The sequence below is a fragment of the Mobula birostris genome, chromosome 9, assembly GCF_030028105.1.
Source record: "Mobula birostris isolate sMobBir1 chromosome 9, sMobBir1.hap1, whole genome shotgun sequence".
Taxonomy (NCBI): Eukaryota; Metazoa; Chordata; class Chondrichthyes; order Myliobatiformes; family Myliobatidae; genus Mobula; species Mobula birostris.
In genome coordinates this window covers 121,808,655-121,835,937 of record NC_092378.1, presented here as the reverse complement: position 1 = coordinate 121,835,937, position 27,283 = coordinate 121,808,655, and the positions used below count along the sequence as shown (strand labels likewise).

Below are 27,283 nucleotides of genomic sequence, written 5' to 3'. Positions count from 1 at the left end.
CCTGCGACCTGGTTTTATTAAATACACATGCCCCGCAGTCTACAGACACGTTGGGGATGAGGGTGAGGGTTATGGAATGTCAGCAATCACCTTCCCCGCTATAAGCTTCCTATCTCCTGTGTTACTCGGAGCAACAGAACAAGCGTAATCCACAAGATCAAAATAAGTCATGGGCAGCGCAAGCAAGAGGCAGATAGGACAGCGTGAGAGAGAAGAATCATCCCGGAGAAAAGCGAGAGCAGGTACTGTGATTCACTTTAGTTTCAAAAAGAAACGTCCTGATGTTAGTCAGTTACTGACTGCCCGAATCCTGCGGTTTAACCTGGATGTGGGCAAGAATCTCATCAATAAATCAACAATGAGACAGACTTTGTTTCTGCCCTCTGATGACTCATGCTCATTCTCACCAATCTACCGTTTGTTTAGAGAGAAGAGTAAGAGCTGATCTCAGACTCCCCCAGCCCCCACAGCCCATCCCATTCCAGTAATAACTGCACTCAGTGCAGCCCGCACATATGCCCTGTGTGAGTGTGCGTGTGTATGTGTGTTTGTGTGGGGGTGTGCGTGTGTGTTTCTCTCTCTCTTCCTCTTAATCTGCCAGTCACTTACTGCCCTAGACAGGATTCCGTGTGTTCTGCAAACTCGCCTTGAATACCACGGTCACCAGCAGAGCTCGCCTTCTCAAACGCACGGTGGAAGTCGAGCTGCTCCGAATCACCCAGCTCCAGCCAGTTTAAAGGTCGGGGGGCTCACTGAAAAACCTCTTCTCTTCACACTTCCCTGGGACTTGGTCAGATCTTCAGCCTACGCTGTTGAATGGCGAAGATGCTGGAAATCTCGCCACAGGTAAACAGAAAGTGCAGATTGATAAACAGAAACGTGTTTTTTTTAAAAACTCACATTGTCTGATTTGTGTTTTGACCTGGTTCCTGCGATTTCCAGCATGCAGCAGCCAAACCTGTATTTTAACTTTTTTTTTATTTTAGGAAGGTTGCATATGTCAGTGTATTTCACCCTAAGCGGACAGATTCCGCTAAAAGCAACAGGTTCTTGTAAAACAATGTCATGTTAAAATGGACCGGCGACTACAGGGGAAGGACTGGACGAATGAGATGAGCTGGCCAGACGCCTTCAAAGGATCGGGACTGGTGTAATGGGCTGAATGGCCAGCCTCTGTACTGGATCGCACCGTAGTTCGAGTCTAATAATGTACTTCATGTAAAGCGGTCATTGTGGTGGTGGAGACAGACCAACCAGTTCACGTTGTTGGCTCTGCCGCACTTAGCCTTGGGCTGTGTGGGGGTCTGTAAGTTTGGTAGTGATGAGGCACGAGTTTATTTGATGTGCGTTACACTGCCGCGTTTCAACTTTTCCTCGTCTCTGAAAGACTAGGAGTGGGAAAAGGTTTATTCCAATCGAAATGACGTTTTAAATAATTGAATCCAAAGACAGTTTTAGAATTAAACACAAGGTAAATAAGGAAAAGATTTAGAAGAGCATTCAGAAGAAATTACTCCAGATCAGGTGCATTGGACGGAGATACTGTACGCCTCAGAGCATGTACTAACAGTAGCCGTTACATTTCCATTCAAGGTTCCGTTACGACAGATTAAGCTTTTGCCTTCTGGTCATAGCTTCAGTGCCGGCCGCAATTCCATTACCCGCAAAGGGTTAGCTCCAGACACGGGTTAATTACTGCAGCATTAGGTTAACAACAGAACCCGCGAGTTTAGCTTATTGTCTTCTACAACTGTGAACTGCGGACGCTTGTTGTTGCGTATACAGATAATCAGCACCAATCGGTGTTCTCCAGTGTTGGGACAGAGGGCAGCCGGGAGTGCGGGTCAATGTTGGGACAGAGAGCAGCGGGGAGTGCGGGTCAGTGTTGGGACAGACGGCAGCGGGCACTAGAAGGGCCGAGATGGCCTATTTCCGTGCTGTAATTGTTATATCTTTCAGTGTTGGGACAGAGAGCAGCGGGGAGTGCGGGTCAGTGTTGGGACAGAGTGCAGCGGGGAGTTCGGGTCAGTATTGGGACAGACGGCAGCGGGCACTAGAAGGGCCGAGATGGCCTATTTCCGTGCTGTAATTGTTATATCTTTCAGTGTTGGGACAGAGAGTAGCGGGAAGTGCGGGTCAGTATTGGAACTGGGATCACTGAGGGGCAGTGCGGATCAGTGTTGGGACAGAGGACAGCGGGGAGTGCGGGTCAGCATTGGAACTGGGATCACTGAGGGGGAATGCGGGTCAGTATTGGGACAGAGAGCAACAGGGAGTGCGGGTCTGTATTGGAACTGGGATAACTGAGGGAGAGTGCGGGTCAGTATTGGGACAGAGAGCAGCGGGGAGTGCGGGTCAGTGTTGGGACAGAGAGCAGCAGGGACTGCGGGTCAGTATTGGAACTGGGATCACTGAGGGGCAGTGCGGGTCAGTGTTGGGACAGAGGACAGCGGGGAGTGCGGGTCAGTGTTGGGACAGAGGGTAGCGGGGAGTGCGAGTCAGTATTGGAACTATGATCACTGAGGGGCAGTGTCGGTCAGTGTTGGGACAGAGAGCAGCGGGGAGTGCAGGTCAGCGTTGGGACAGAGAGCAGCAGGGAGTGCGGGTCAGTATTGGAACTGGGATCACTGAGGGGGAGTACGGGTCAGTGTTGGGACAGAGGGCAGCGGGGAGTGCGGGTCAGTATTGGAACTGGCATCACTGAGGAGGAGTGAGGGTCAGTGTTGGGACCAGGATCACCAGGGAAGGGAGGATCAGTGTTGAGATTGTGATAATTAGAGAGTAAATGTCAGAGTTGGGACTAGGATCACTGGGGAGTGAGTGTTGGTGTTCAGAGAGAGATCAACAGCGAATGAGGGTCAGTGTTGGGACTGGCATCACTGGAGGGTGACAGTTGGTATTGAGACCAGGATAACTAAGGGGTTGTGGAGAGTGTTGGGACTGGCATCACTGGGGAGCGAGGATGATGTTGGGTCCGGGTTAACTAGGGGGTGATAGAGAATTTTGGGACTGGCATCACTGGGGAATGAGGGTGGTGTTGGGTCCAGGATAATGAAGGGGTGTGGGAGAATGTTGGGACTGGCATCACTGGGGAGTGAGGGTGGGTGTTGGGTCCGGGTTAACTAGGGGGTAAGGGAAAATGTTGGGACTGGCATCACTGGGGAATAAGTGTCAGTTGGGACTGCGTTCACTGGGGTGGTGAGGGTCAGTGCTGGGAACAGGATTGACAGGGAATTGAGGGCCATTATTGGCACTGGGATGACTGGACAGTGAACATTGGAATTGGGACCGGGATCATTGAGCAGTGAGGGTTAGTGTGGGGCTGGGATCACAGGGGAATGAGGGTTAGTGTGGGGCTGGGATCACAGGGGAGTGAGGGTTAGTGTGGGGTCCAAGATAACTAGGGTGTGAGGGAGAGTGCTGGGACTGCAATCACTGGGGAGTGAGGGTAAGAGTTGGGAATGGGATCCCTGGGAGTGCGGGTCAGTGTTGGGATGGGAATCAGTGGGGAATGAGGGTCAGTGTTGGAACTGGGGATCCCTGGGGAGGGGACTGAGGGTCAGTGTTTGGACTGGGATCTCTGGGGAGTGAGGGTCAGTGTTAGGACTGGTGTCACTGGGGAATGAGGGTAAGTGTTATGTCTGGGATTAGCAGGAAGGGAGGGTCACTATTGGGATAGGGATCACTGGGTGAGTGATGGTTAGTGTTGCGACTGCAATCACAAAGAAACATAATTAGTGTTGGGATTGGAATGACTAAATCATTGTGGGCTGTACCAAGGAAATTAAATGAGGTAGGAAGCCTCCGTTTTCACCCTGTCTTTTCTAGGGATTGTTAGAGATCGTCCAAACTACTTTTTGCAACTAAAGAAGTTAGGATTGAACTGATCGTTGCCTCTTGGCACTCTGCAAGACCCCATTAACAGCAGTGTGATCAGTGTCCAGCTGATACGCTTTAGTGAAGCTCTCAGGGTACAAGTTGCACATGACAGTGCGGAGAACCCCTCAGTTCTTTTCTGCAATAACAATACGAGATACTTGTATCTGAGGACCTCCATTGCTTGAGCTCTACCATGGATACCTCAGTGATACACAGGCCAGTACCCAAGACAGGGCAGCACAATCTGTAGAGCTGCTGTTGCCCATGCCGCATGTTCCAGCTCTCCATGCAGCTGATCAATCCAAAGAAACAGCAGAGATACATACAGTTTTGCACCAGTGGTGTCGCAGGAGCTGCCAGTCAGCATTATACTCAATGTAGGACTTCCTTAGGGACTCCAGCACCAGATTTTTCCTCAGGATTTACCCCTGAAGCCTTCCACATGAACGGACATAGATACAAAGCAGCTGAGGTTTGAGGTCAGTATTTTTCTTCTCCTAGATGAACTGCCAATCACGGCTGACAAGCTCCATCTGCTTGAAGTGACTTCTTTAAAGGTACCAGTAACCCATCTTTGCCCCTTCTCCTGTCAGTAGAAACTGTTCCACCATACTTACTAGCTAAGGCACACATGAAGGTCAGGAGTTAGATGTGTCTGTTAGAGGCTATTTGAGATGCACATCACTGAGAGCATTTAATTAGTAGTGGTGGTAAATCCCCACCTCCACCCCCAATGATAACAACCTTAAGAAACTAATATTTATAGATTCATCTGAAAAAGCATAAGGGTTTAATACTTCACCTAAGAGTTGGTATCTCAGCATTGAATACGTTCCTGAAATGTAAGCCAGGATTTATGCACAACAAAGCAAAGGGATCTTGGGGAGATGAGTATTCCACTCACCTGTTCTGTTGTTCATCGGTAAGTTGAATCATAAATATATTCACCTCACTTACATCCATATCTCTTCATACAATTTTGAAATTTTCAATTAACTTTCAGTGTCAACATACTTTTAGAGGAGCTGTGGATTTCTATTACCTTCTTTGTGAAAAGTGCTACTAACTCTAATAGTTTCATTACGAGTTTTGCTATTGATTTGGGTTCTGCCCTCATTGAGAATGCCCTGCAGGTTACTTCAATCATCCTAAATATCATCATGAAGCAACACCCTTAATCTTCCATATTGATGAGAATAGAAGCTGTGCATGACACCTGCCTTGGAAATTTAACCCTTTTAGCAATGGCAAATTGTTTAACATTGCTCCTTAAAAATGCCACTTTTCGAGGCAATATTGCCTGAATACACTACTGAATTGACAGTCTAGAACATCAGTGCCTGAATATGTACTAGGCATGATTCATTTGAAACTTCTTTTAACTGTGTCATGCTGATAACAAGGATCATTGGAACCAGGAATATACTGTAGCTCGTGAGATTTAGCTATGGGTGCAAACCGCCTGGAAGTAGAGGGACTTGGTTAAAATTGTCATTGCTCAACATTTGCCCCTAAGTTAGAACACTGACACATTTGCCCCTAAGTTAGCACACTGTTATTTTGAGCACCTCTCCTAAGACTTGAATACAAAAACTGGAGCAGGATCTTTAGTCCAGTGCTACATGGTTAAGCTAATGCCTCATCTGCTCCCTTAAATGGATGTAAAAATGTAGGTTTAGAATACTTATCTTTTGGTAAATATTATTCAGATTGTGAAAATATGAATCATGCTGTTGTGTGTTGGAACATGCCATGCACAAGTTAACTGCTAATGTTAAGGACTGACCACACTTCCAAAGTACTTCAAAGACTATAAGAAAATTTGGCAGATACTAAAAAATCAAATGAAAAGGAAAATGTCCATGTATGACTTACTAACAATTTATTTACGTATTGCAAGTGAAAGAACAACTTGAAAATTTAATTTAATAACAATCATATGAAAGTAAGCCGTTGTGGCATGTTATGGCATACTGGTAAGGAATTTGCCAATGCATTATGTACAAATTGGTTAAAATGGCAATGTTGCCCATAATCCCCCAGCAACAAATTGAAGCTACTTTCACCTTGATAAAGATCAAAGTAGTTAAGGGATTTTAGATCCTTATCTCCAATGCAAAAATAGACTCGGGACTTTTACAACATCCCTTATACATAAGAAAATAATTATAGCTTACAAAAGAGAGACATCCATCACTAATAGTACTTTAAAATGAAAAAATGAATCAAAGAGAAGGAAAAGAAGGTTTGATTAATGGGAACTTCTCTAATGCTGATATTCATATCCTCTATATATCTCCATTGGATGTTTTTGTAGATACAGCAGTGTGCACTCTCCACTGGTCATGCCATAACTGTGCCTTTTGTATGTAATGGGGTCATTTTAACCTTGAATGGTTGTGCCACATCTGTGATATCCAGTCAGACATCGACTGTATATCTTCCCATTACCCTTGACAAAATCAAATTTATCCCTAAATTACTTTATATTGCCCAATTTCATTTTTATGAATAATAATATTAAACATTTCTCTGATGCTCAAAATGAAAATTGGAAATCATTTACTTTTGCTTATCTTGTCTTTGTTTGATCCAGTTGCTTAGCATTGAAGCGGAGCATTAATAAAGGCAAGCTGCCTGTTAAAGATGGGCACGATCCAATGTTTTTTATTTCCTTCCCAATGGAACCAACAGCTGACTGGTATGACAGGCTCCTTGTGCAATGACAATGAGTATTAATGAGTGGATTTTCATGAAGCCTATGATATAGTTGAAGTTTCAAGTCTCAAGTTTAATTATTATTTAGCCATACCTGAATATAGCCAAATAAAACAGCATTCCTCCGGGCCAAGTTGCAAAACACATTACCAATGGCACACAGCACTCTGTTCAAAGCACATAGTATAAATAGCACATTTGGTTACATTTTCAGAGAAACGCACAGTCGCAAAGAGGAAAAAAACTATAGCCCAAGTCCCTGTATTGACCAGGTCCAGCTTGTTCTTCCACCGAGCAGACAGTGGAGAGCAGCATCAAGCAAACACTGCAAGGCAACACTAAATGAACACTGGAGGGCAGCATCAACAGAAAGGACCAGGCACCAACTCAGTATGAAATCCAGCAGCACACAGCAAGCTCCGGTGTCTCCTTCACTGGAGACAGCAACATGAGGCCCATGTCCTCACAACAACTGAGGCAATGCAGCTCCCTCGCCACTGGTATTTCCAATGAACCAGTGAACTGTTGCCAGTCTCCAACAGGGTCTTGCAATCACAATAAAAATGTCCAAGTCAATCACTTGAACCTCATTTTTTTGGACTGCGCACTATTTAGATTTAATAGTATGCAACAAATCCAGGTGACAACACAACAACAGTACACATTAAGCCCCATCACTATCAAGCAATTTGCTAATGGGATAGTCCTGCAGTAAGTGATGTTCTGAGGATCCAGCAGTGACTTGGGATCATAAAAAAGATGTACAAGATGAACAAATACATCTTTGATTGGACCTGGAGTTGTCGCTGCGTCCACGTGTGCCACCATCTTTCCAGAAGCACCTTACCGGTACTTCCCGTAGCTTATAGTGGCCACTGAGAGTATGTCTGTGGTCTTCTGCTGCTGTAGCCCATCCACTTCAAGGCTTGATGTGTTGGGCATTCAGAGATGCTCTTCTGCACACCACTGTTGTAACACATGGTTATTTGAGTTACCATTGCCTGCCTGTCTGCTTGAACCTTTCTGGCCATTTTCCTCTATCTTCTCTCATTAATGAAGTGTTTTCTCCCTCAGAACTGATGCTCACTGGATTATTTTTGTTTGTTTTTCATGCTACTCTCTGTTAACTCCAGAGACATTGGTGCATGGAAATCTTAGGAGATCAACAGTTTCTGAAATACTCAAAGCATCACGTCTGTCACTAATAATCAATCCATGCTCAAAATTACTTAGATCATGTTTCTTCTCAATTCTGAAATTCGCTCTGAACACAACTGAACCTTTTGACCATCCTGCATGCTTTATGCATTGAGCTGGTAGCCAATGATTGACTGATTAGATATTTCCATTACAGAGCAGGTGTACCTAATAAAGTGGTTACCAAGTGTATTTTAATATTACTTACCTGAAGTAAAGGAGGAAGAAAAAAAACTTATTCTTTAGCATTTTTCGCAAACTTGGACATTCCAAAATATTTAACAGCCAATGATGAACGTTTGAAGCTGAGCTATTGATATGTTCTGGGAAGTATGTTAGCCAATTTACTCAGAGTAATCTCCCACAAACAACAATGCAATAATGGCCAATATGTTAGCTGTAAGATTAAAAATTAATCAAAACATTAAAGAAAAGTTTCCTATGCTTTTCTGAGAATGCTGTGAGATTGTTTATAATCAGTAAATAAGGCAGACAGAACTACAGTTTGACAACCCGAATAAATGGCAACAACACTGTGATTAAAATCTACCTTCATAAATTGCTGTGAGATCCACGTTTTGAGCTGCTTGAGTTGGAGCAGACCATATTTCTCCAAAGGAACATAAAAGCATTTACAAATTCCATAGGCAACATGCAAGCCAACCAAAGCCTAGGTATATAGAGTATGCTAATCCCCTCCATGACACTACTGGACTTCAATTTGCAGTAGTTACTCATTACCTTGCACAGAACACCAACTAACGTCCTATTGTTTAAAAGGTAAGTTAGGACTCAATTTAATGCCTTGACTGCAAACCACTGTTGCTTATTACAGTGCACCTGTTTGGATGCTCTGGGGCAATTGATCTGCTGCCCTGACATAGCTCACTGCCTGTCTTTGGGCACATTGTTTTTTAACCCCTGGCATGGTACAGTGCATCAGCTGCACTCACAGAATAACTTAGACAGTTTCCAGTCAGTGAGGCCTCCCTCCACACCATCAGCCAATGACTCCCCTACCTCCATATCCTCCCACCTCACTATCTGTCAGGATGTCTCCAGATGTCCTTATCATTTGTAAATGTTGAAAACCACTTAAGATCACTTTAAGCAGTAGAAACAATGTTAGAGCATTTTTTCTTAATTTAAAAGACTAAAATATGGCTCAAATATCTTTAACTATATTTTCAAAAGAACATTACTTATCTTTTTCCCAACAGCTGATTTTTCCCATTCATTTGAAGGAGGACTGGTGTGCTGGTGTCATCTCTGAGCTGACACAAACTCAGCAGGCAGATTTCTCAACTTGAGACATGGCAGGTTTACAAACATTCATACTGTCCCAATGGAACACTTGCTTAAGCCTGCAATAATGCTGGAAACTAGAAATGCTGCAGATAAACATCCCACTATATTGTCAGAGCCAGTCCCACAGAGCCAAACTCCTATCAGAAATACTGTTGTGATACTATACTATCAAATGTTTTCTTGTTAAGATGTTAAGCTGTCTCCTAGCCTACCATCGGCTCCCATATTAGCTAATATTCCCTGTAGTTCCATCCCTTCCTATAAGGACACTCTTATCTCTGATCTGCCAATTTCATCCCAATCTTCAACAAACAGACACACCAAACATGTAAATTATTATCCCATCTCAACTCTCCTCTACCTCTCCAAACTGTTAAATCAATAGATATTTTTTCTCAGTCAAGCTTTGGTCCTTGCAAGTTTGGAAATACTTTTAGTTAATCTAAATCATAAATAGCATTCCATTTACGTATGTCAAAATTATTCCTCATCATTTTTTCCCAGCTTGTCTTCAGCAGGTGAAACAGTTCTGAACTGCTAACAATAATGCTAAGACAAGATTTAAACACGTGACAAAAAGTGAGAGATAACACACAGGTCACAACAGAGACAAATGATAGTTGGATGCATCAGCAAAGGACATGAGGCTGAGTACAGGGCTACGGTAGGAAACTTTGTCACATGGTGTGAGCAGAATTATCTGCAGCTTAATGTGAAAAAGACTAAGGAGCTGGTGGTAGGCCTGAGGAGAGCTAAGGTACCGGGGACCCCTGTTTCCATCCAAGGGGTCACTGTGGAAATGGTGGAGGATTACAAATACCTGGGGATATGAATTGACAATAAACTGAACTGGTCAAAGAACACTGAGGCTGTCTACAAGATGAGTCAGAGCCGTCTCTATTTCCTGAGGAGACTGAGGTCCTTTAACATCTGCCGGACAATGCTGAGGATGTTCTACGAGTCTGTGGTGGCCAGTGCAATCATGTTTGCTGTTGTGTGCTGGGACAACAGCCTGGGGGTAGCAGACACCAACAGAATCAACAAACTCATTCGTAAGACCAGTGATGTTGTGGGGATGGAACTGGACTCTCTGACAGTGGTGTCTGAAAAGAGGATGCTGTCCAAGTTGCATGCCATCTTGGACAATGTCTCCCATCCAATACATAATGTACTGGTTGGGCACAGGAGTACATCCAGCCAGAGACTCATTCCACCGAGATGCAACACAGAGCGTCATAGGAAGTCATTCCTGCCTGTGGCCATCAAACTTTACAACTCCTCCCTTGGAGGGTCAGACACCCTGAGCCAATAGGCTGGTCCTGGACTTATTTCCTGGCAAATTTACATATTACTATTTAATTATTTATGGTGCAACTGTAACAAAAACCAATTTCCCCCGGGATCAATAAAGTATGACTATGACTATGACTATGACTGTGACTATGACTAAATGATGAGCATCTCCAGCACAAGTCTAATCAGCTACCTTTCACCATTGCACCATTATTATTGTTGAAAGCCAGACCTTCCACATCCTGGGGGTCAACAATGATGAGAATCTCACCTGAAGTATGCGCATGAATATCATAGTTGTAAGAGTTGGTCAGCCTGTGGTGAAAAGCTTTCTTCCTGACATCTCACACTCCCCAGAGCTTTTCCACATGCCTCTGTGAAGGATTATAGGTTATTGATTAGTAAAAGCATCAAAGTTTATGGGGAGAAAGCAGGTGAAAGCAATTGAGGAGGATAATAAACCATGATCGAAAGGTGGAGCATATCGATGGGCAGAATGGCCCAATTCTGCTTCTATATCTTATGATTGTATGAACATATTCAGGGCAAACTTAACTGGTGCACCATCCCCTTCCCTCACCATGAATGTTCTTTGCTGCCTGGCTGCCATCTATAAAACAAACTGTAGTTTCTCAAGCCTGTACCCTCATCTCCACCACCAAGAAGGACAAGAACAGTTGGCACATGAGAACAGCACAGCCTACAAGTTCCTCTGAAAGTTGTACATCACACTAACTTGGAAACATGTACCATCTAAATCTTGGAATTCCCAGTACAATGGTACTGTGGGGATCTTTTCACAAGGAGACCTGCACAAGTTCAAAAATACAGCTCAGCATCACCTTCTCAAGAGCACTTGGAAATGGACAAGGAATTATAGTAAACAACAGGAATTCTGCAAATGCTGGAAATTTCAAGCAACACACATCAAAGTTGCTGGTGAACGCAGCAGGCCAGGCAGCATCTGTAGGAAGGGGTGCAGTCGACGTTTCAGGCCAAGACCCTTCGTCGGGACTAACTGAAGGAAGAGTGAGTAAGGGATTTGAAAGTTGGAGGGGGAGGGGGAGATCCAAAATGATAAGAGAAGACAGGAGGGGGAGGGATAGAGCCAAGAGCTGGACAGGTGATAGGCAAAAGGGGATACGAGAGGATCATGGGACAGGAGGTCCGGGAAGAAAGACAAGGGGGGGGGGACCCAGAGGATGGGCAAGAGGTATATTCAGAGGGACAGAGGGAGAAAAAGGAGAGTGAGAGAAAGAATGTGTGCATAAAAATAAGTAACAGATGGGGTACGAGGGGGAGGTGGGCCTTAGCGGAAGTTAGAGAAGTCTTGTCTTTTAAATTATAGTCTTGTCTTTTAAAGATTGTTGGCCACAACATCTTCTTCCAGCTCCTTTCCATTATTGTCCAACTATACTCAACAGATTCCATTTTTATCTATTGGTTATAACTTGAGAACTATCTGAAATATCTTGACTTGTTTCCATGTATTACTGCTAATTTATCATTCCCCCCCCTTTATTTCTTATTTATATTCTGCTTCTCATTGATATAATCTGAAACATAATGTCAGCTTCCACATTTATGTGGATAACATTCAATTTTGTCTCAGCACCACTGAATTAATCCTTTCACTCTTCCATAAATGATTTGCTTGTCAAATTTTTAGGACAAGAAATATTGTATTGAAAAGAGAAAACTGCTATTGGTCTCTGTCACAACCTTTTTTACCCAGCTATTGAATTTAGCACCCTCCATTTTATCTGTATAAAACTGAATCCAATTGTTTTTAACTTTGCTTATCATAGCTTACCTCCAGTTAAGTCATATGTCTTCTATTTTGTACCCTAATAGTTTTTGTTTATTTCATGACATTATCCTCCTGCTGAAAATTTCATCTGTGCCTTTGTTGCTCCCTGAATTAAGAGTTTCAGTGCACTCTTAATTGGCTGCCTCTGCATTGGCTGCTTTCATAAATTTGAGGTAATCTATTACTCCATTGTCTGTGTCCTAAGTTCATATTTGGTCCTATTTGCCAACCACTATTGCCAGTCTGATCTACATCCTATTCGCTCCAACTCAAGCAAACCCTTAGCTATAAATTTCTCACCATTGTTTTCGCGGTCTTGCGCCTTCCTACCTTTGTGTTACCCCAGTCTTACGGTTTTCCTGTGTTTGGATTTCTAGATCAGTCCCAAATGTACTCATTTAATTGTTAGTTGCCAAAACTCTAAATTGTGGAATCCATTGCATTTCTGCTTCCTCATTCTCTCTTCTCTCGTTTCAAGTATGTCAATCTTCTGAAAATATTTCCTCATGTCAAATTTGTTTGGTAGTGTGCCTGCAAAATGCCTTGGAACATTTGGAATAGTGATTATTCATTCCCCTCCGTAGATGCTGCCTAACTTGCTGAGTTCCTCCAGCATTTTGCTCAAGATTTCTAAGGTTTGCAGAATCTCTTTTGCTTATAGATTATTGTTCCCCCATTGAATTAGATGTGGAATTTTACACGTTATTATTCAAAGATAACCGGTGGAGTCTTTTGCTCTCAGTTCAATCTTTATCTCTCAAGTAGAGCTCCTAAAAGCAAGGAAAATTGTCATTTTCCCATTGCAATATGTGCAAATTGATGGCTAAATATCCAGAATGGTTAAAATAAAAAGCTTTAAGACAGTTTGAGGTTGTGAAAGTGATCACATTAACGCCAAGATTTTTTCATTGAGTAGGTCTCCAATATAATGCCTAGCTTAAAGACAGAAGATTCCAGCCAAGTTTGGCAAATCTGCAGTTTTCTTTGATTCTCTGACAGATAATTGCAGCTTTTAGTCAAGAGAGCTGAGACACTTTAGGGACAAATCTAGGAAAAATAAATTTTGTAGAATGGTTACAGAACAGATGGAGGCGTTAGGCCCATTAAATTCATATAAGCTCTATTAAGAGGAATCCAGCTAGTTCAACTCCTGTCCACTTCCCAATAGCCCTACAAAATCATTGTATTCAGAAACTTATTCTGTTCCCCTTGAATCTTAACATCTGTCTCTGATGTTATGCTGGCCGTGTATTTTTGTGTACGAAACAATACAGTCCGCATATCATTCTGGTTTCTTTGCTATCTAACTTCATGCTATGTTCCCAGCTGCTTTATCCTTTCATCAAAAGGAACATCTACCCTGTCTGACACCATCATGATTTTAAATATTTTGTCAAACCCCCTCACAACTTCTGATTTTCAACAAGAACAACCCCAGCTTTTCCAGTTTATCCACATAAATAATTTCACTCAAACATCAAATCAATGCAACAAACCTCTTTTCTCATGCCCTTATATATTTTCTGAAATATAACAGAATATCTTTGTATGATATTTAACCAGACAGACATGTGAAAAAAATATTTATGCTTATTACCTTACTCTCTAGAAACCAAATGTTGACAATTAGAAATAAAGTAACGCAGGGCAGAAGAAGACCCTTTGGCCACTTGGGAGTGTGTCCGGTTTTTGAATGAGCTATGCCATTAGCTCCACTCCACTGTACTCTTCCAAATGTTTTCCTTCAGGTGAACTCAGTTCATTTTCAAATGCATAATTAAGTCTGTTTCAAATATCCTTCCAGGCAATATATATAATGCGGAAAAAGTATTATTTCCCCCAGTTCTTTTGCCAAATAAGTTAAATATCTGATCTCATTACTGGTTGGTAATGGTAATAATATTTCTTTCACCTTTTACATTCTGAGGGGATAAAAAACCTCTGCTTATCCAGTTCTGAATGTAATTGATCCTTCATCCTAAGTATTTATCGTGGTGTGTCTTTGTGTCATCATCTCCAGTTGCTGGAGTTATATATGATCCTGTTGTGTTTGATATATGAAAGAATATGCAGCAATTTTTTATTTCCTCAGATCTTTGACCAGGTTAAGACTGAGTCAGGAGTCATAAGGTAAATATTATTGACAAAGTTTGTGTTCTCAGCCTTCTTTGGTTTAAATTCTTTTTAAAGTAGTTCTAAGACATTAAATCTCAGTTCATTTGGTGCTAAGCAGTGACCCATTGTCCTAGAGAGGCTCATCTATTATTGTACAGATTTTTCTACATTTATTGAATTATTCATAAAGGTATTTCCATCTCGAAACTGCTTCGAGTAGCAAACAAACTGAAGGCCAAATTTTCTATTGCTAGCTTCAGGGGTTCTTGGTAATATCCACCAACTGAAAAATAAACCATTGTCAGCAGAAGTTGTAAATGTAGCTGAGGGTTTGGCTGCTCACTCATGCTAAATCCATGCAGTGCAAACAAGATAGAAAAATTGAGTGAAGTGATTCCCACTCTTTCGGAGAGTTTCAATTAAATGCACTCTGGTGTCAGGTTGACTACAGGTTCAGATTGCCTTTAAAAATATGCAGCTTGCATCAACAGGAGGGGCCCCGTTTATGCCCTCAACGGAAAGACCATTTATCTGAAACTGCAGTGCTCTCAACAGCTGACTGGACCAACCTGAAAGAATATAGTCTCTGGAATAACATGACCCCACAACATTCTGACTCAGCAGTGATGAGTGCAGTTCAGCGAACCCACAGCTGACAAGCCTGGTCACTTCATCCATTTCTGTCCACTCGAACAAATTGAGTATTAGGATTTCACAGAAGAGCTTTACAAGATTTGAGAATTAAAAGAACACAATGTGTGTTTAGATACAGATAAATATTTACCTGAAAAAATGAAAAGATGCAAGGCACCATACTCTTTGCACTGTTATCTTGTATTTGCAAGTCTTTTTTTTTAAAGTGCAATCTCTAATACATCATTCGCTATAAATCTTATAATTATTTCTAAATCAGCACCATTTTCAAGCAACCATTATCTTTTTGACTTTAAGTCACAGGACACCATTCATTTCTTACATTATCGATCCATTAAAACAAAAGCATTACATGTTTTGAACACCAGGGAGATTTGACATAGATCTGCAGAGTTTAGCCCGTCCTGCCTTGTAATCTGAACTAACATCCTGTATGGATTGAATTATGCAAACATCAGGTTAACAATTAACAAATTGAAAATCATTACATAGACCTTTAGGCTTGACAAACGTGTACCACCATTCAATTAGATCACATCTGATTTGTAAAATAACCCTCCACCTGCCTTCTGTGTTTCTTATCTTTTTAAACAAAAATGATTTTGAAATTTTGAATAGACTCCAGCTTCAATGGCTTTTTGTTTTCCTAACATGGTCCTGATGTTAGCTCTAAAGTTCTAATGTTGACAAAATGCTTCATTTTTCTGGACATCATACACCAAAGGAAACCACTTCTTTTGATGCCATGACTTCAACAACTTCTCAATTTTCTTTCCCCCTAGGGGCTCATTGGGCATGAAAACAGTCTTGTTGAGAGCAAGACCTTGAGGACTACATTGCAAGGAATGGAGACTGCAAAGATATCTACTGACCCTCTCTGGGAGCAAAGCACAGAGCAAGTCAATGTCACATCTTTCAATAATGAATATGGTAATTGGACTAATAAAGACCCATTTATGTCCAGTGTGAGCACCATTGTGCTTCCTGTAGTTTATTTCATTGTCTGTATAATAGGACTCAGTGGGAACACTCTAGTCATCTATGTTATTGCACGCTATGCCAAGATGAAGACAGTGACCAATATTTATATCCTCAACCTCGCTGTGGCAGATGAGCTCTTTATGCTTGGACTGCCATTTATTGCCAGCCAAAATGCCCTGAGCTACTGGCCATTTGGATCATTTATGTGCAGACTGATTCTCACTGTCGATGGCATCAATCAATTCACCAGCATCTTCTGTTTGACTGTATTGAGTATTGATCGATACCTTGCAGTGGTACACCCCATTCGATCTACCAAATGGCGCAGACCCCAGATAGCAAAGATGATCAATGCCTCAGTGTGGGTGTTGTCTATTGTGGTTGTCCTCCCACTCATCATATACTCTGGTGTGCAAAAGGAAATAAATACTTGCAACATCAACTGGCCAGAGCCCAAGGCCATCTGGTCTGCCGCCTTTATCATATACACAACAGTGCTGGGCTTCTTTGGCCCACTGTTAATAATATGTCTCTGTTATCTTCTGATTATAATCAAAGTCAAGTCATCTAGTGTACGTGTTGGATCAACCAAGCGAAGAAAGTGTGAGAAAAAAGTTACTAGAATGGTGATCATCATTGTCGTTGTGTTTGTTATTTGCTGGCTTCCGTTTTACATCCTAAATATCATTAACTTAATTTCCACCTTGCCTGAGGAACCTGTCATTGTGGGAATATATTCCTCCTTGGTGGTCCTTTCCTATGCCAATAGCTGTGCCAACCCCATACTCTATGGGTTCTTGTCAGACAACTTCAAGAAAAGTTTCCAAAAGGTTCTGTGTTCATGCAAGTCCAATGGAATTGAGGATGCAACTGAACAGAAACAAGAAAAGAGTCGATTTCCTGATACATGCACAACACAGAGATTGGCTGAACCCAATGGCTGCATGCAAACCAGTCAGCTTTAAGAAGGTGTCCCGGTCATAAATGATGCTGCTCCCGGGTTCCGACAAGGCTCTCATCAATACTTGGTTTTTAAGCAAATGCTTGCTGAGAGTCCTCTGAAATGGTCTAAAGATACAGAGCCCTCTCTGCACAAAATACGAGCATTTATTGCAAACGGTGGTGGTCTTTTGACATTTATTTAAGATATGTGTGTATGTATGTGCAGTTATTCTTAGGAAGGCATGAGCTTTGAGAGTCTGTGGAAATCATTTAAAATGTACCTATGGTAAGAGTTGTATTTCCCATGTAATGTAAATTGTTCTATTTTGTTTGCTGAACTGCCTTCTCATTTGATTGATGCATTTTATTTTAGGAAATCATTATCCTTTACAGTGAGAGTTCTACACTGAGTTCCCGAGATCCTAAAGTAAGCTCACACCACTGGCACAGCAAATCGATTCAATCCTAATCTGAGGTGCAGTTTGCATGTTCTCCTTGTAATTTATTAGTTTTCGATTGGGTGCTCAGGTTTCCCTTCATATTCCAAAGACTTTAGGTTGGTAAGTTAATTGGTCACAGGAAATTTCCCCTAATGTGCAGATGTGGGGTGAATCTGGAAGGGGTTGATGCAAATTTATGGAGAACGAAGTTGTGTGGACGTGTGTGGGTAGATGGCATGGATTCAGAAGACTGATGGGCCTGTTTCTGCCATGTATAACTCTATGATAATGACCACACTTAAGCTGAATAATGCATATCTTTAGCAAGCAGCTAAATCGAGATTAATCACTAACACAGAGGCAAAAGAAAGGCAATGAATAATGTTGGCCTTCCCCTTGATTTATGAGTACAAATCCATCCTAGGTAAGTGGGTGATTCCTTGAGTACCTCATGTTTTATCAATCTGGTAATGTTGACTTTTATCTTGGGAAATCTCTGCACAGGAAATTAAGTGTAAAATTCTCACTGATTACATTAATGGAACTTGCATGAAGGAAAGACAAAGTGTATCTCAGTGATAGAAAAGAGGAAGCTTTATTCCTTCATTCATCTTGTGTTACAGCTAAATTCGAGGTTACCAATTTTGAAAATTGGATAAGCATCTCACCACAGAAAATCTCTCCTCAGAATACACACACCTTTACAAAGAGTGAATTCCGATATTCGGTCCATTTTCTAGGAGTTAAAATAAAATTGGAACAAAATGGGGGTCAGTAATGGGAACTCTCAAGGTAATTTTGCTATTCAATCCAAAAGAAATAACATCCCCTTCCCGTCTGATCCTAACATGTGTTCCTCTTGGTTGTTGCACTTTCAACAGCCTACAAGCAGCAGAGTGAAATGATGGGGCAAAGGGTACAGTTTAACACTGGAAATTTGGAGTCAATTACACTACATGCCCTGGCTGTCCCAGTTTAACTAGCTTTAATTGGAATTTCTCGTTTGTAAAATTTCCTGTGGTGTTCTGGAGATCAAAAAAGGAAGTTGAATGATTTTGATGAAGGTGTGTCTAAACTGACTTCTGGTGAGCCTCCACCAAAAGCATCTTTTCATTACAAAAGGCTTTGTAAAATATTTTTAAAAGTGAGCATGAGCAAATAAGGGTAAAAACTTCATAAATAAACCATGATACAGACCGAACGGAGACATATGACAGAATTGTAAATTACTGGTATCCTCCTGTGCAGTGGGAGATATGAGGTGATCACACAAAGCATTGATGAATACCAGTAGCAGAATAGAAATATTGCAAATGACCGAGCATGAACACATTGTGCAATATGTTATACTCCAGTAGTTTCTTGTCTTCAGAGTCATTATGCGCGCATGGCAGACCGATGATAATGTATCTGCAGAAGAGAAAATGCAACATTCATTAGTCCTATTCCAGCCCATTTTCAGAAGAAAAACCACATGCTTTAACTTCATACTGAGCAAAAATATCAGTCCTGTGAAAGATTATGCTAAAAGTCTAATAATTGCTTTTCATCTCATAGTCCATAACAATAGTGTAAAATATGCCACCACTCATTTTAGCCAATATTGTACTAAATGTTACCCTTTTTTATACTCCTCTGTGATTAGCGTGGATCCTTTGGTGAAATGTCTGTAAAATAGTCTGTTTACATTTCTTACTGTCAAAGTATGCTCGATTTTTCTTAGTCTTGAAGCATAATATCAAGGGACAATCACATTTAAAGTGTCTTTGACAAAGAGAGCATGTTAACTGTTTTTGTATCTAGTTCCCTCCAATGGGCTTGCGGGTAAATGTGCTGCTTGTGATTCCAATTATGCTAGTGGGGTCCAAAGATGGGTTGTCAAGTGTAGTTGCATATATTCCAATAAGTTTTAAAGCAAGATGTTGCATCCATCATTTCCCAAGCCTATATTCCTACAGTTAATCAATTTGCTGAGATTTTCTAGACAGTCCACATGGAATGACTGGTGCCTCTCAGTACTAATTGCCAATAGATTTAGTCATTTCTATACCATATAGAAGTCCAGAACTTCCTGGAAAAACTCTGCTGCTTACTTCCATATTGCAATCCACAGCAATGGGGTAGAGCTCACAGGGATTCTCCAATATTTACATTGGGATTTGGCTCCTGAATCCAGTACCAAGTTGGAGATGCAAATGACTCTTGAACATATCCATTTCAATGAAGGTTGAGTGGCTGCAAACAAAGAATGGTTAAGGAGTAAATAACTTGTGTCTTATTATTTGGGCATGGTTTAATGATTTTCATTAAGGAGCAGATTTCAAATGCTTTGGCCTGAATTATTCCTTTAACTGAAAAAGGTAATAATTTTTCAGGTTTTTAATTATTTTATTTTGAATGTTTTTTTTAATGACTCTGAAGATCCAAGACAGGGCTTTGTCTGTCTACCAAAATGTTCTGGAGAAATTTTGTTGGTGGGACTTGCTCTGAGCCCTTTCTGTCACATTGCACAAGATCCTCTCGCGGCTTAGTCATCAGCTTCACCATCTTAGCCGTCTGGAGCAGCCCTCCAAATCCAGAGAAGATAACATGATATGAATCAGTGATGTTGATAATGAACTTGGATGGCTGATCCACTCATAAAAATCAGGGCCAGCAAATTCTGCTCCTCATGTGAGACCTATGGAGGTTAAACATTTGTTGAAATCAAGCATAGGCACTTAGTCCAGAAGGGAGGCAAGAGTTATAAGTCATAAGCAAGAAAATGAAGCTGAGGTTAAAGTTGGATTAGTCATGATATCATGAATGCCAGAGCAGATTTGCAAAGCCATGTGGCCTACTCCTACATTATGAGCAACCTCTTCCTGTTAAATACAGTATGTCTACATTGTATGGGAAAATAGGATCCAATCATTATTAATAGGGTTATTAAAGATTAGTAAGCACAAAAAATTGAGTGAGTTTGGTGGTATGGGTTAATACCTGTCCCTCCACCTCTGACAGATTGAGCAGCCCTTTGAGAAGCTTCTGTATCCAATTTAAAATGATTCTGGATCTTATTTCATTTCTGAAATCCTTTATGAGTGCTCTATCTCTACCCCTTATTTCCCACTCTTTTTCTTTGGTAGCCAACTAAATAACTGGGTGTTTATAGTTCGGGGATTTGGCTGCTGTAATCTTATTTGGGACACCCTGGCATAAACTATATACAGTATAAATGAGTTTATGTTTACTTCTGGTTTCATTTGGACAGATAATAAATGCAGGTCCCCTTTACTGTTGCATCCATATCCTGTATCCACATGCGTAATTTGTGTGCCCTCACATACACCTAACTAGTTCTAAAACTATCTTCTGGGAAGTTGTGCAAGAAATCAGCAGGTTTCTTTGACTTTCTTTCCTTCAGCTTTTTGAGAACACTTAACCAGTTGCAATCAAGGGTCAGCTGGAGACGTTGTTATCTTTTGAATTAAAACCTGCTTTAAGACTTGAGCACTTCGGGTGGATGCTCCATTTCAGGACTGGAAAGAGTGCTGTACAGCCAACAATATTACCTTTCTGATGAAATATTACATTCAGGTCCTATTTACTCTCAAAAGGACACAAAACAACAGTGGAACTTTTCCCCAGTATCTCAGCCACTACTAATCACTCAACAAGCCCATCAAAAATAGGATCTTGTCAATATCAAGTTCTTGCTTGTGGGATCTTAATATGTACAAATTGATTGAAGTGTTTTCTATATGGCATTGTGACAACACTTCCAAAGTACTTTATTGATTGTATAGTAGTTGTGAAATTCTGAGGTCATGCATGGCCCACATAAATGCAAGCTTTTTCTTTTCTCTATGCACCATTAGACTCGTTTGAAATTATATCTGGAAAATCTCAGATACAGACCTGCAGCCTACCATTATATAACAGTATTCTAATGAATTGAAACATGATCTTTTATGATCAAGGAATCATTAGACATTGTACCATAAACAATGATACTTTCGGGCTATGTCACTGCTGGATTTTTTTTCAGGAAGGAGTGAGATTTCAGACAGGTTAGCCAGGTTTAGTGGATCAGATATCTTCTTCAAAAAGAGGAGGATCATCACTAAACAGGCTAACTTGCCAATTCTGGTTGAATGTGTCCTTGTAGATTCTGTTCTATGACCTGTTGTCTGACTGGCTTAGCTCCAAGCATCTATCACTTACTACAACCCCAGCCCTGCCCCCACCACAACATGTGTACACCTCAGATAGCACAACCTCCTTAGTCTGATTGGAAAGCAAAATGAACATTCTTTAACTGATTGGGCGATCCTTAAAACTAAGTCAAACAGCAATTTGTTGCACATCACTGGTGCATTCGAAAATGGTAAGAAGTAATGCTGAAGAAAATTTTTAAAAATTAAGATTTGATTCAATTAGCCATTGATTCCCAAACAATTCTTATTTTTGTGTACTGACAGTTAGTGCAGTTAGTAAACTCTTTTCTACAATTTCTGCTGGCAATGAGCAAATTTGCGCCTCTTTCCAAATGGCAGCAGTAAAAAGCTAATTCGGAGAGTTACTGCTCTCTGTTCAGTTTTTATCAGGCCAAGGAAAGAAATAGAAATGTCCATCAGAAATACATCAGTAAACTCCTTGACATACTGGATCCTACGACATCCATCATCTTGTCATCAAACCCCAGCTGAATGGAAGATTAGTCACATCGTCACAATCTGAAAATCCAGAGGAATTCCAGATGCTGGAAATCTGCAAATAAAACAGAAAATACCAAAAACCTTCCAGCAGGTTTAGGCCTTTGGGCAAAAAATGTGTACTCTTTCCATCGGTGCTGCTAGACCTGTTGAATATTTCTAACCCTTTCTGTTTTTATGTTTACAGATCTGTCTGCTCATCTTCATGCCGATTTAGATTAATTCATGGGAGCTTAATAGGCAATCAATCTCCAAAATATAAATTCAGTATTGTGGTGGATGTTAACTGCTAGAGATAACAATTTTATTCTACTATAATATCTCTCTCACTCGCTCTCTGGCTATCCATCCCATAGGATGATGATGGTTCCTTGCAGTCAATAAGTGGGGTTTGGATACCCACTCCTCAGAAAGGAACAGCGTGTGCATGAATGGATTTTAGGTGAGTAGGGGGTTGCACATGTCCAGACCCACCCTTTCAACATCCCCTCCCGGATCCAGCGGCATGGTGGGGTCCAAGACGGCTGGGGGAAGTTCTGTTGCAGTGAATGGCCAGACCAAGCTTTACTGCAAGGGATGCCCTTTCCGTGCTTCATGGCACATGTTTGCTAGATGGCCATTGACCCTACGAGAGGGTTCATCCGCCCTTTGACAGGTCTTATTTTTCGTTCTGCAGGGTGTCTAGCCACCTTCCTCACCAGGCAAGCCTGGTGGGGGAGCTGGTTTAGTCGCCGACCACCCGACCATGTAACAGGTACTACTGGGTTACATGGTACCAGTAGCACTCAGACGAGTGACCTGACTCTAATATATAAGGAAAGTGAAAATGAGAGAAATCGTCAACTTGGAATATAACTAACATATTTGAGTTAGTTCCCTTATATATGCTAATTCAATCCCATAGAAATTAAAGCCAAGCTGTTCCTATAACAAACTGAAAGTAACAGACATATATGCAAATTTTCCCTACACCCATTATACTTCAAGATTCCAGTACTTTCCTGTTTTACTCCTGTTCTCTCAGCAAAATAGCCTTTTTGTGAAGAAAGTCAGCAGAGTTAATCCAGTCTCAAATCCAGGTCAATGTGGATCCATGTCACAGAAAGAAAAAAAAATGAAGGCTGATTTGATTTACCTTGCTGTTACATCAAGTCGGCAGTTTTGAACCCCAAACATTAATGTATATAGAAATTTTAAATCATTTTGCTGAAGAATCTTGCAGTTATGAAATAGAATGAAAATAGTTTAATATTTTTGCCTTTGATATATAGAAATATGCACTCATTAAATCTTTGGCTCCAATGCAAAGATTGGTGTACAAAAAGAGAAGAAACTTATTTTTAAAGAATGTAAGACAAAAGCTTTGAATATGAATTGCACCTATTTGTGAGGGTATGTGATAAGTGATGGGATGTAAGGTTCAAAATGTGCTTTACTTAGGTTGGGATAGCAATTCACCTAGGATGTTAGCACCAAACAGGCACCAAAATAGCGACCATCTGTTTTCCTGTCCACCCAATGTTCCCAAACAGCATGAGAAATACCACAGGAATCCAATACTGCAACATCAGTTTAGATTAGCAATTTAAAATGTATACTGTCAAAGGCGCCCTGTTTAAAGATAGGAATTGTCAAACTACATCCCATCACACACTCTAATAGCCAGAATTCTCTTTAAGTGTGGTCTGGTGCAATGAAAAATATAAAGAGGTATCGAAGCAACTCAATAGAGATTTGAATGATTATCTCGCTATTATGTGGCACTTTAATCTCAATTTAATATTTTCAATAAGAATGATTATTATTTTTCAAATATTAAATTCAAGTTGCTGTATTTTTAGACAAAGAAATTATGCAGAGAAATACAAATTAAAAGCAGTTTGACTTCCCATGAAGGAACACTGCAACTGCACTAAAATATAGTTTATTATAAATATTAAATTAAAATTTAATCCCCATGAAAAGAATTATATTTGTCTAGGTGGATCACTCAAAGTATAATCTTATAAAAATAATACATAATATCTAACATTACTCAAGTTCATTCAAACTATTATCAATACTGTGTCCAAAACAAAGCTGGAATGTGTAATAATAACTGTGAAAAGTATTTAAATGTCGTCAGAAAATGCCAAATGAAATCGCTTTCACTATTTTCCTGTTATTAAGATGATATGTTAACTGTGTCATGGGAAGATTAATAAAGGTTATTTCAGGATTGAAGATAAAAGAAGAAATTGAGTTAACAGTAATGTTGTTGTTATTTATGTATGGAATCAAACTCTAAGGGATTAAAATAAATTTATTTCCCTTACCTGGCTGATGTGAATTATTTTTCTTCTCACCTTGTTTTAAAAATACTAATGCTGGTGCTCCTGAATAGTTCTCCTTGAGAACAACCAAGGGTTTTTCATAAAATCACATGGTAACGTTTAAAAGTTTTTTTTAAAAAAATCACACCTTCTCCAGCTTTTCCTCCGTTCAAAGTATCCTCACAAGAGTTTAATGTGAACCTGACCACTAGGAGTTGTGGAAAGCAGAGAATGAATGGATAGCAGGCTTGAGCCAAGAGCTAGGAGCAGTAAACTTGGGCTAGATTTAGTTCATAGAACATAGAACATAGCATTGGGCAGATCATTTGGCTCAAGATGTTGTGCTGATTTTGAAATCAGTTTCCACTAAATATTCTCTTCCTGGGTATTATCCATATCCCTCCATTACTTTCACATTCTTGTATCTATTCAAAACACACTTAAAATGCACCAAACTGCTTGCTTCTACCATTACCCCCGGCAATCCACTGAACGCCACTCTCTGAATAAGAAACTTTCCCCTCACATCACCCTAAAGCTTCCTCCTTCTAGTATTAAAAACATGCCCTCCAGTATTTGACATTTCTATCCTGGGAAAATTAGATGCACAAATATTGTAGTTAAGTTGAAACTGTTGTTTTATATCTTAGGTGAAGCACACAATAATGGACTTTGAAGAATTATTATGCAGTAATCAATTATTATAATTAACACCATAGAATGCGTTCATTAGTCCTGCATTCAAATAGACACTATAATGTAAGGAGTAGAACTGGAAAAAGTGTATTATGATCTCCTAGAGAAAGTGTATTATAGTCTCCTAGAGAAGTAACTACAGGATTAATTAAACATTAACTTTGTTATCTTACAAGTTAAGCAAGATTAGAATCAGGATTACTATCAATGACAGATGCCACAGAATTTATTGTTTCGCAGCAGCAATACAGTATAAGAAATAACAATTATAATGAGGTACAAAGTAAATAGTGCAATAGATGAATAATGAGATAATGTTCATGGGTTCAAGGACCGTTCAGAAATCTGATAACAGAGGGGAAAAGGTTGTTCCTTAAACCTTGAGTGTAGGTCTTCAAGTTCTTGTTAGTAACTAAAAAAGGCATAGCCCAGATGGTGAGGGTCTTTAGTTAAGGATACCAACTTCCTGAGACACCACCTCTTGAAGATCTCCTCCATGGAGAGGGGCCTAGTGCACATGATAGAGCTGGCAGTATCTAAAATCCTCCTCTGACCTTGTGCATGAGAGCTTCCGTAACAGGTAGTGATGCAACTAGTAAGAATGCTCTCTGCTCTACATCTGTAGAAATTCGCAAGAGTCCTTGGTGACTAAAAAGTCTAATGAAGGAGAGCCACTGGCATGCCTTCTTCATGCTTGCAGCAATGTGTTGAGCCCATGAAAATCCGCTGAGATATTGATACCCAGGAAGTTGAAGCTGCTCCTCCTTGCCACCTCTGAATCCTCAGTGTCGAATGCTGTGCGTTCTCTTATTTCATTCCTGAAGTCCACGATCAATTCTTTGATCTTACTGGCTTGAATGTGAGATTGTTGTCGTGACACCTCTCATGCAACTGATCTATCTCACTCATGTATGCCTTCTTGTCACTATCCAAGGTTCTGCAACTACAGTGATGTCATCAACAAATTTACATTTGGTGTTTGAGCTGTGCCTGGCCACACAGCAACGAACATAGAGAAAGTAGATTAGTGAACTAAGCACTCGTCCTTAAGATGCACCTATGTTGATTATCAGTCCGGGAATATTCTGAATATTCTCCACTTCTAATTCTAATAGGAAAATAACACCATAAGCAGGAAACAGTCCAGGCTCCCTCCTAATTCTTGGGACATTATTTCTCAATTTGTAAGGATAGGGGTACCATTTAGGTGCATGGAATCAGATTTCTGGCAGGAACTATTTTAATATTTGTATTTCCTCATCTCTTTCAATGAACCAGCAATGTAGCAGAGGCTGATAAGTTATACGTGGCTAAAGCACTGAAGAGAAAAGGTTCAGCAAACATCCTGAACACTCAAAACCAAATAATGTTAATACAAAGAATTAGTTTATTTTTGATTAGTGATTTTAGATAAAAGACTGAAGCAAATGTGGTTAAAGTAGTGGAGCAGCGGCCGGTCAACAATCATAATTGTGAAAAGATGTACCTCGCTCAGGTTTGCCAATTGAATACATAAGGCATCGATTCACAGCAGTATGGTGTTCTGCGCGGCGGCCAATTAGCAATTAAAAGGCATGCGAAAAGGGAGCTCACTCAGGTTCACCACTTGAGTGCATAAAGCATCAATTTTCAGCAGTTTGGTGTTTTGAGCAGCAGCCAATCGGTAATCACAAGTGACTGGCAAAAACAAATAAAAATAGAGCAGAGGCAAGCGGAGTGGCCATTGTTGGATTGGACACTGTTAGAGTGGTTAACTGAGACTTCAGCTGTTCGAGGCTTCAATGAGGAGAGGCCTGAATGAGAGAAGGCGAAAAGCTGTAGGTAGATATTTGTTTCCCCCATTTTATTTATTGTTTCCTTCTTCATATTTACACAGTTAAAATGATAGGGATGCCAGGAAGGATAGTTGAATGCTACTCTTGTGGGATGTGGGAAGGCAGAGAGACAGAAATCAAAATGTTGAGCATGGTGCAACCAGTGTTCTGAGCTGCATATATTTCAATGTGAGAAGTGTTGTTGAAAAGACAGATGAGATCAGAGCATGGATCAACACATGGAATTATGATATTGTAGCCATTAGTGAGACTTGGTTGCGGGAGGGCCAGGACTGGCAGGTCAGTATTCCAAGGCTCCTTCATTTTAGATGCAAAAGAAGAAGGAATTAAAGGGGGAGGAGTGATGTTACTAGTGAAGAAAAATGTTGTGGCAGTGCACAGTCAGAATGAACTGGAGAACTCATCT

The 27,283-nt window shown here is 40.7% G+C and overlaps 1 protein-coding gene across 1 annotated transcript; it reads left to right on the top strand.

The window, feature by feature from the left end:
* The first annotated feature begins 497 nt into the window (after positions 1–497).
* LOC140203034 (somatostatin receptor type 5-like) lies at positions 498–24,317 on the top strand. The gene is made up of 2 exons (XM_072268732.1): positions 498–846; positions 15,757–24,317. Exons 1-2 carry the CDS (start codon positions 817–819, stop codon positions 16,918–16,920), a joined length of 1,194 nt encoding a protein of 397 aa, XP_072124833.1. The 5' UTR covers positions 498–816; the 3' UTR covers positions 16,921–24,317.
* Positions 24,318–27,283: the final 2,966 nt, after the last annotated feature.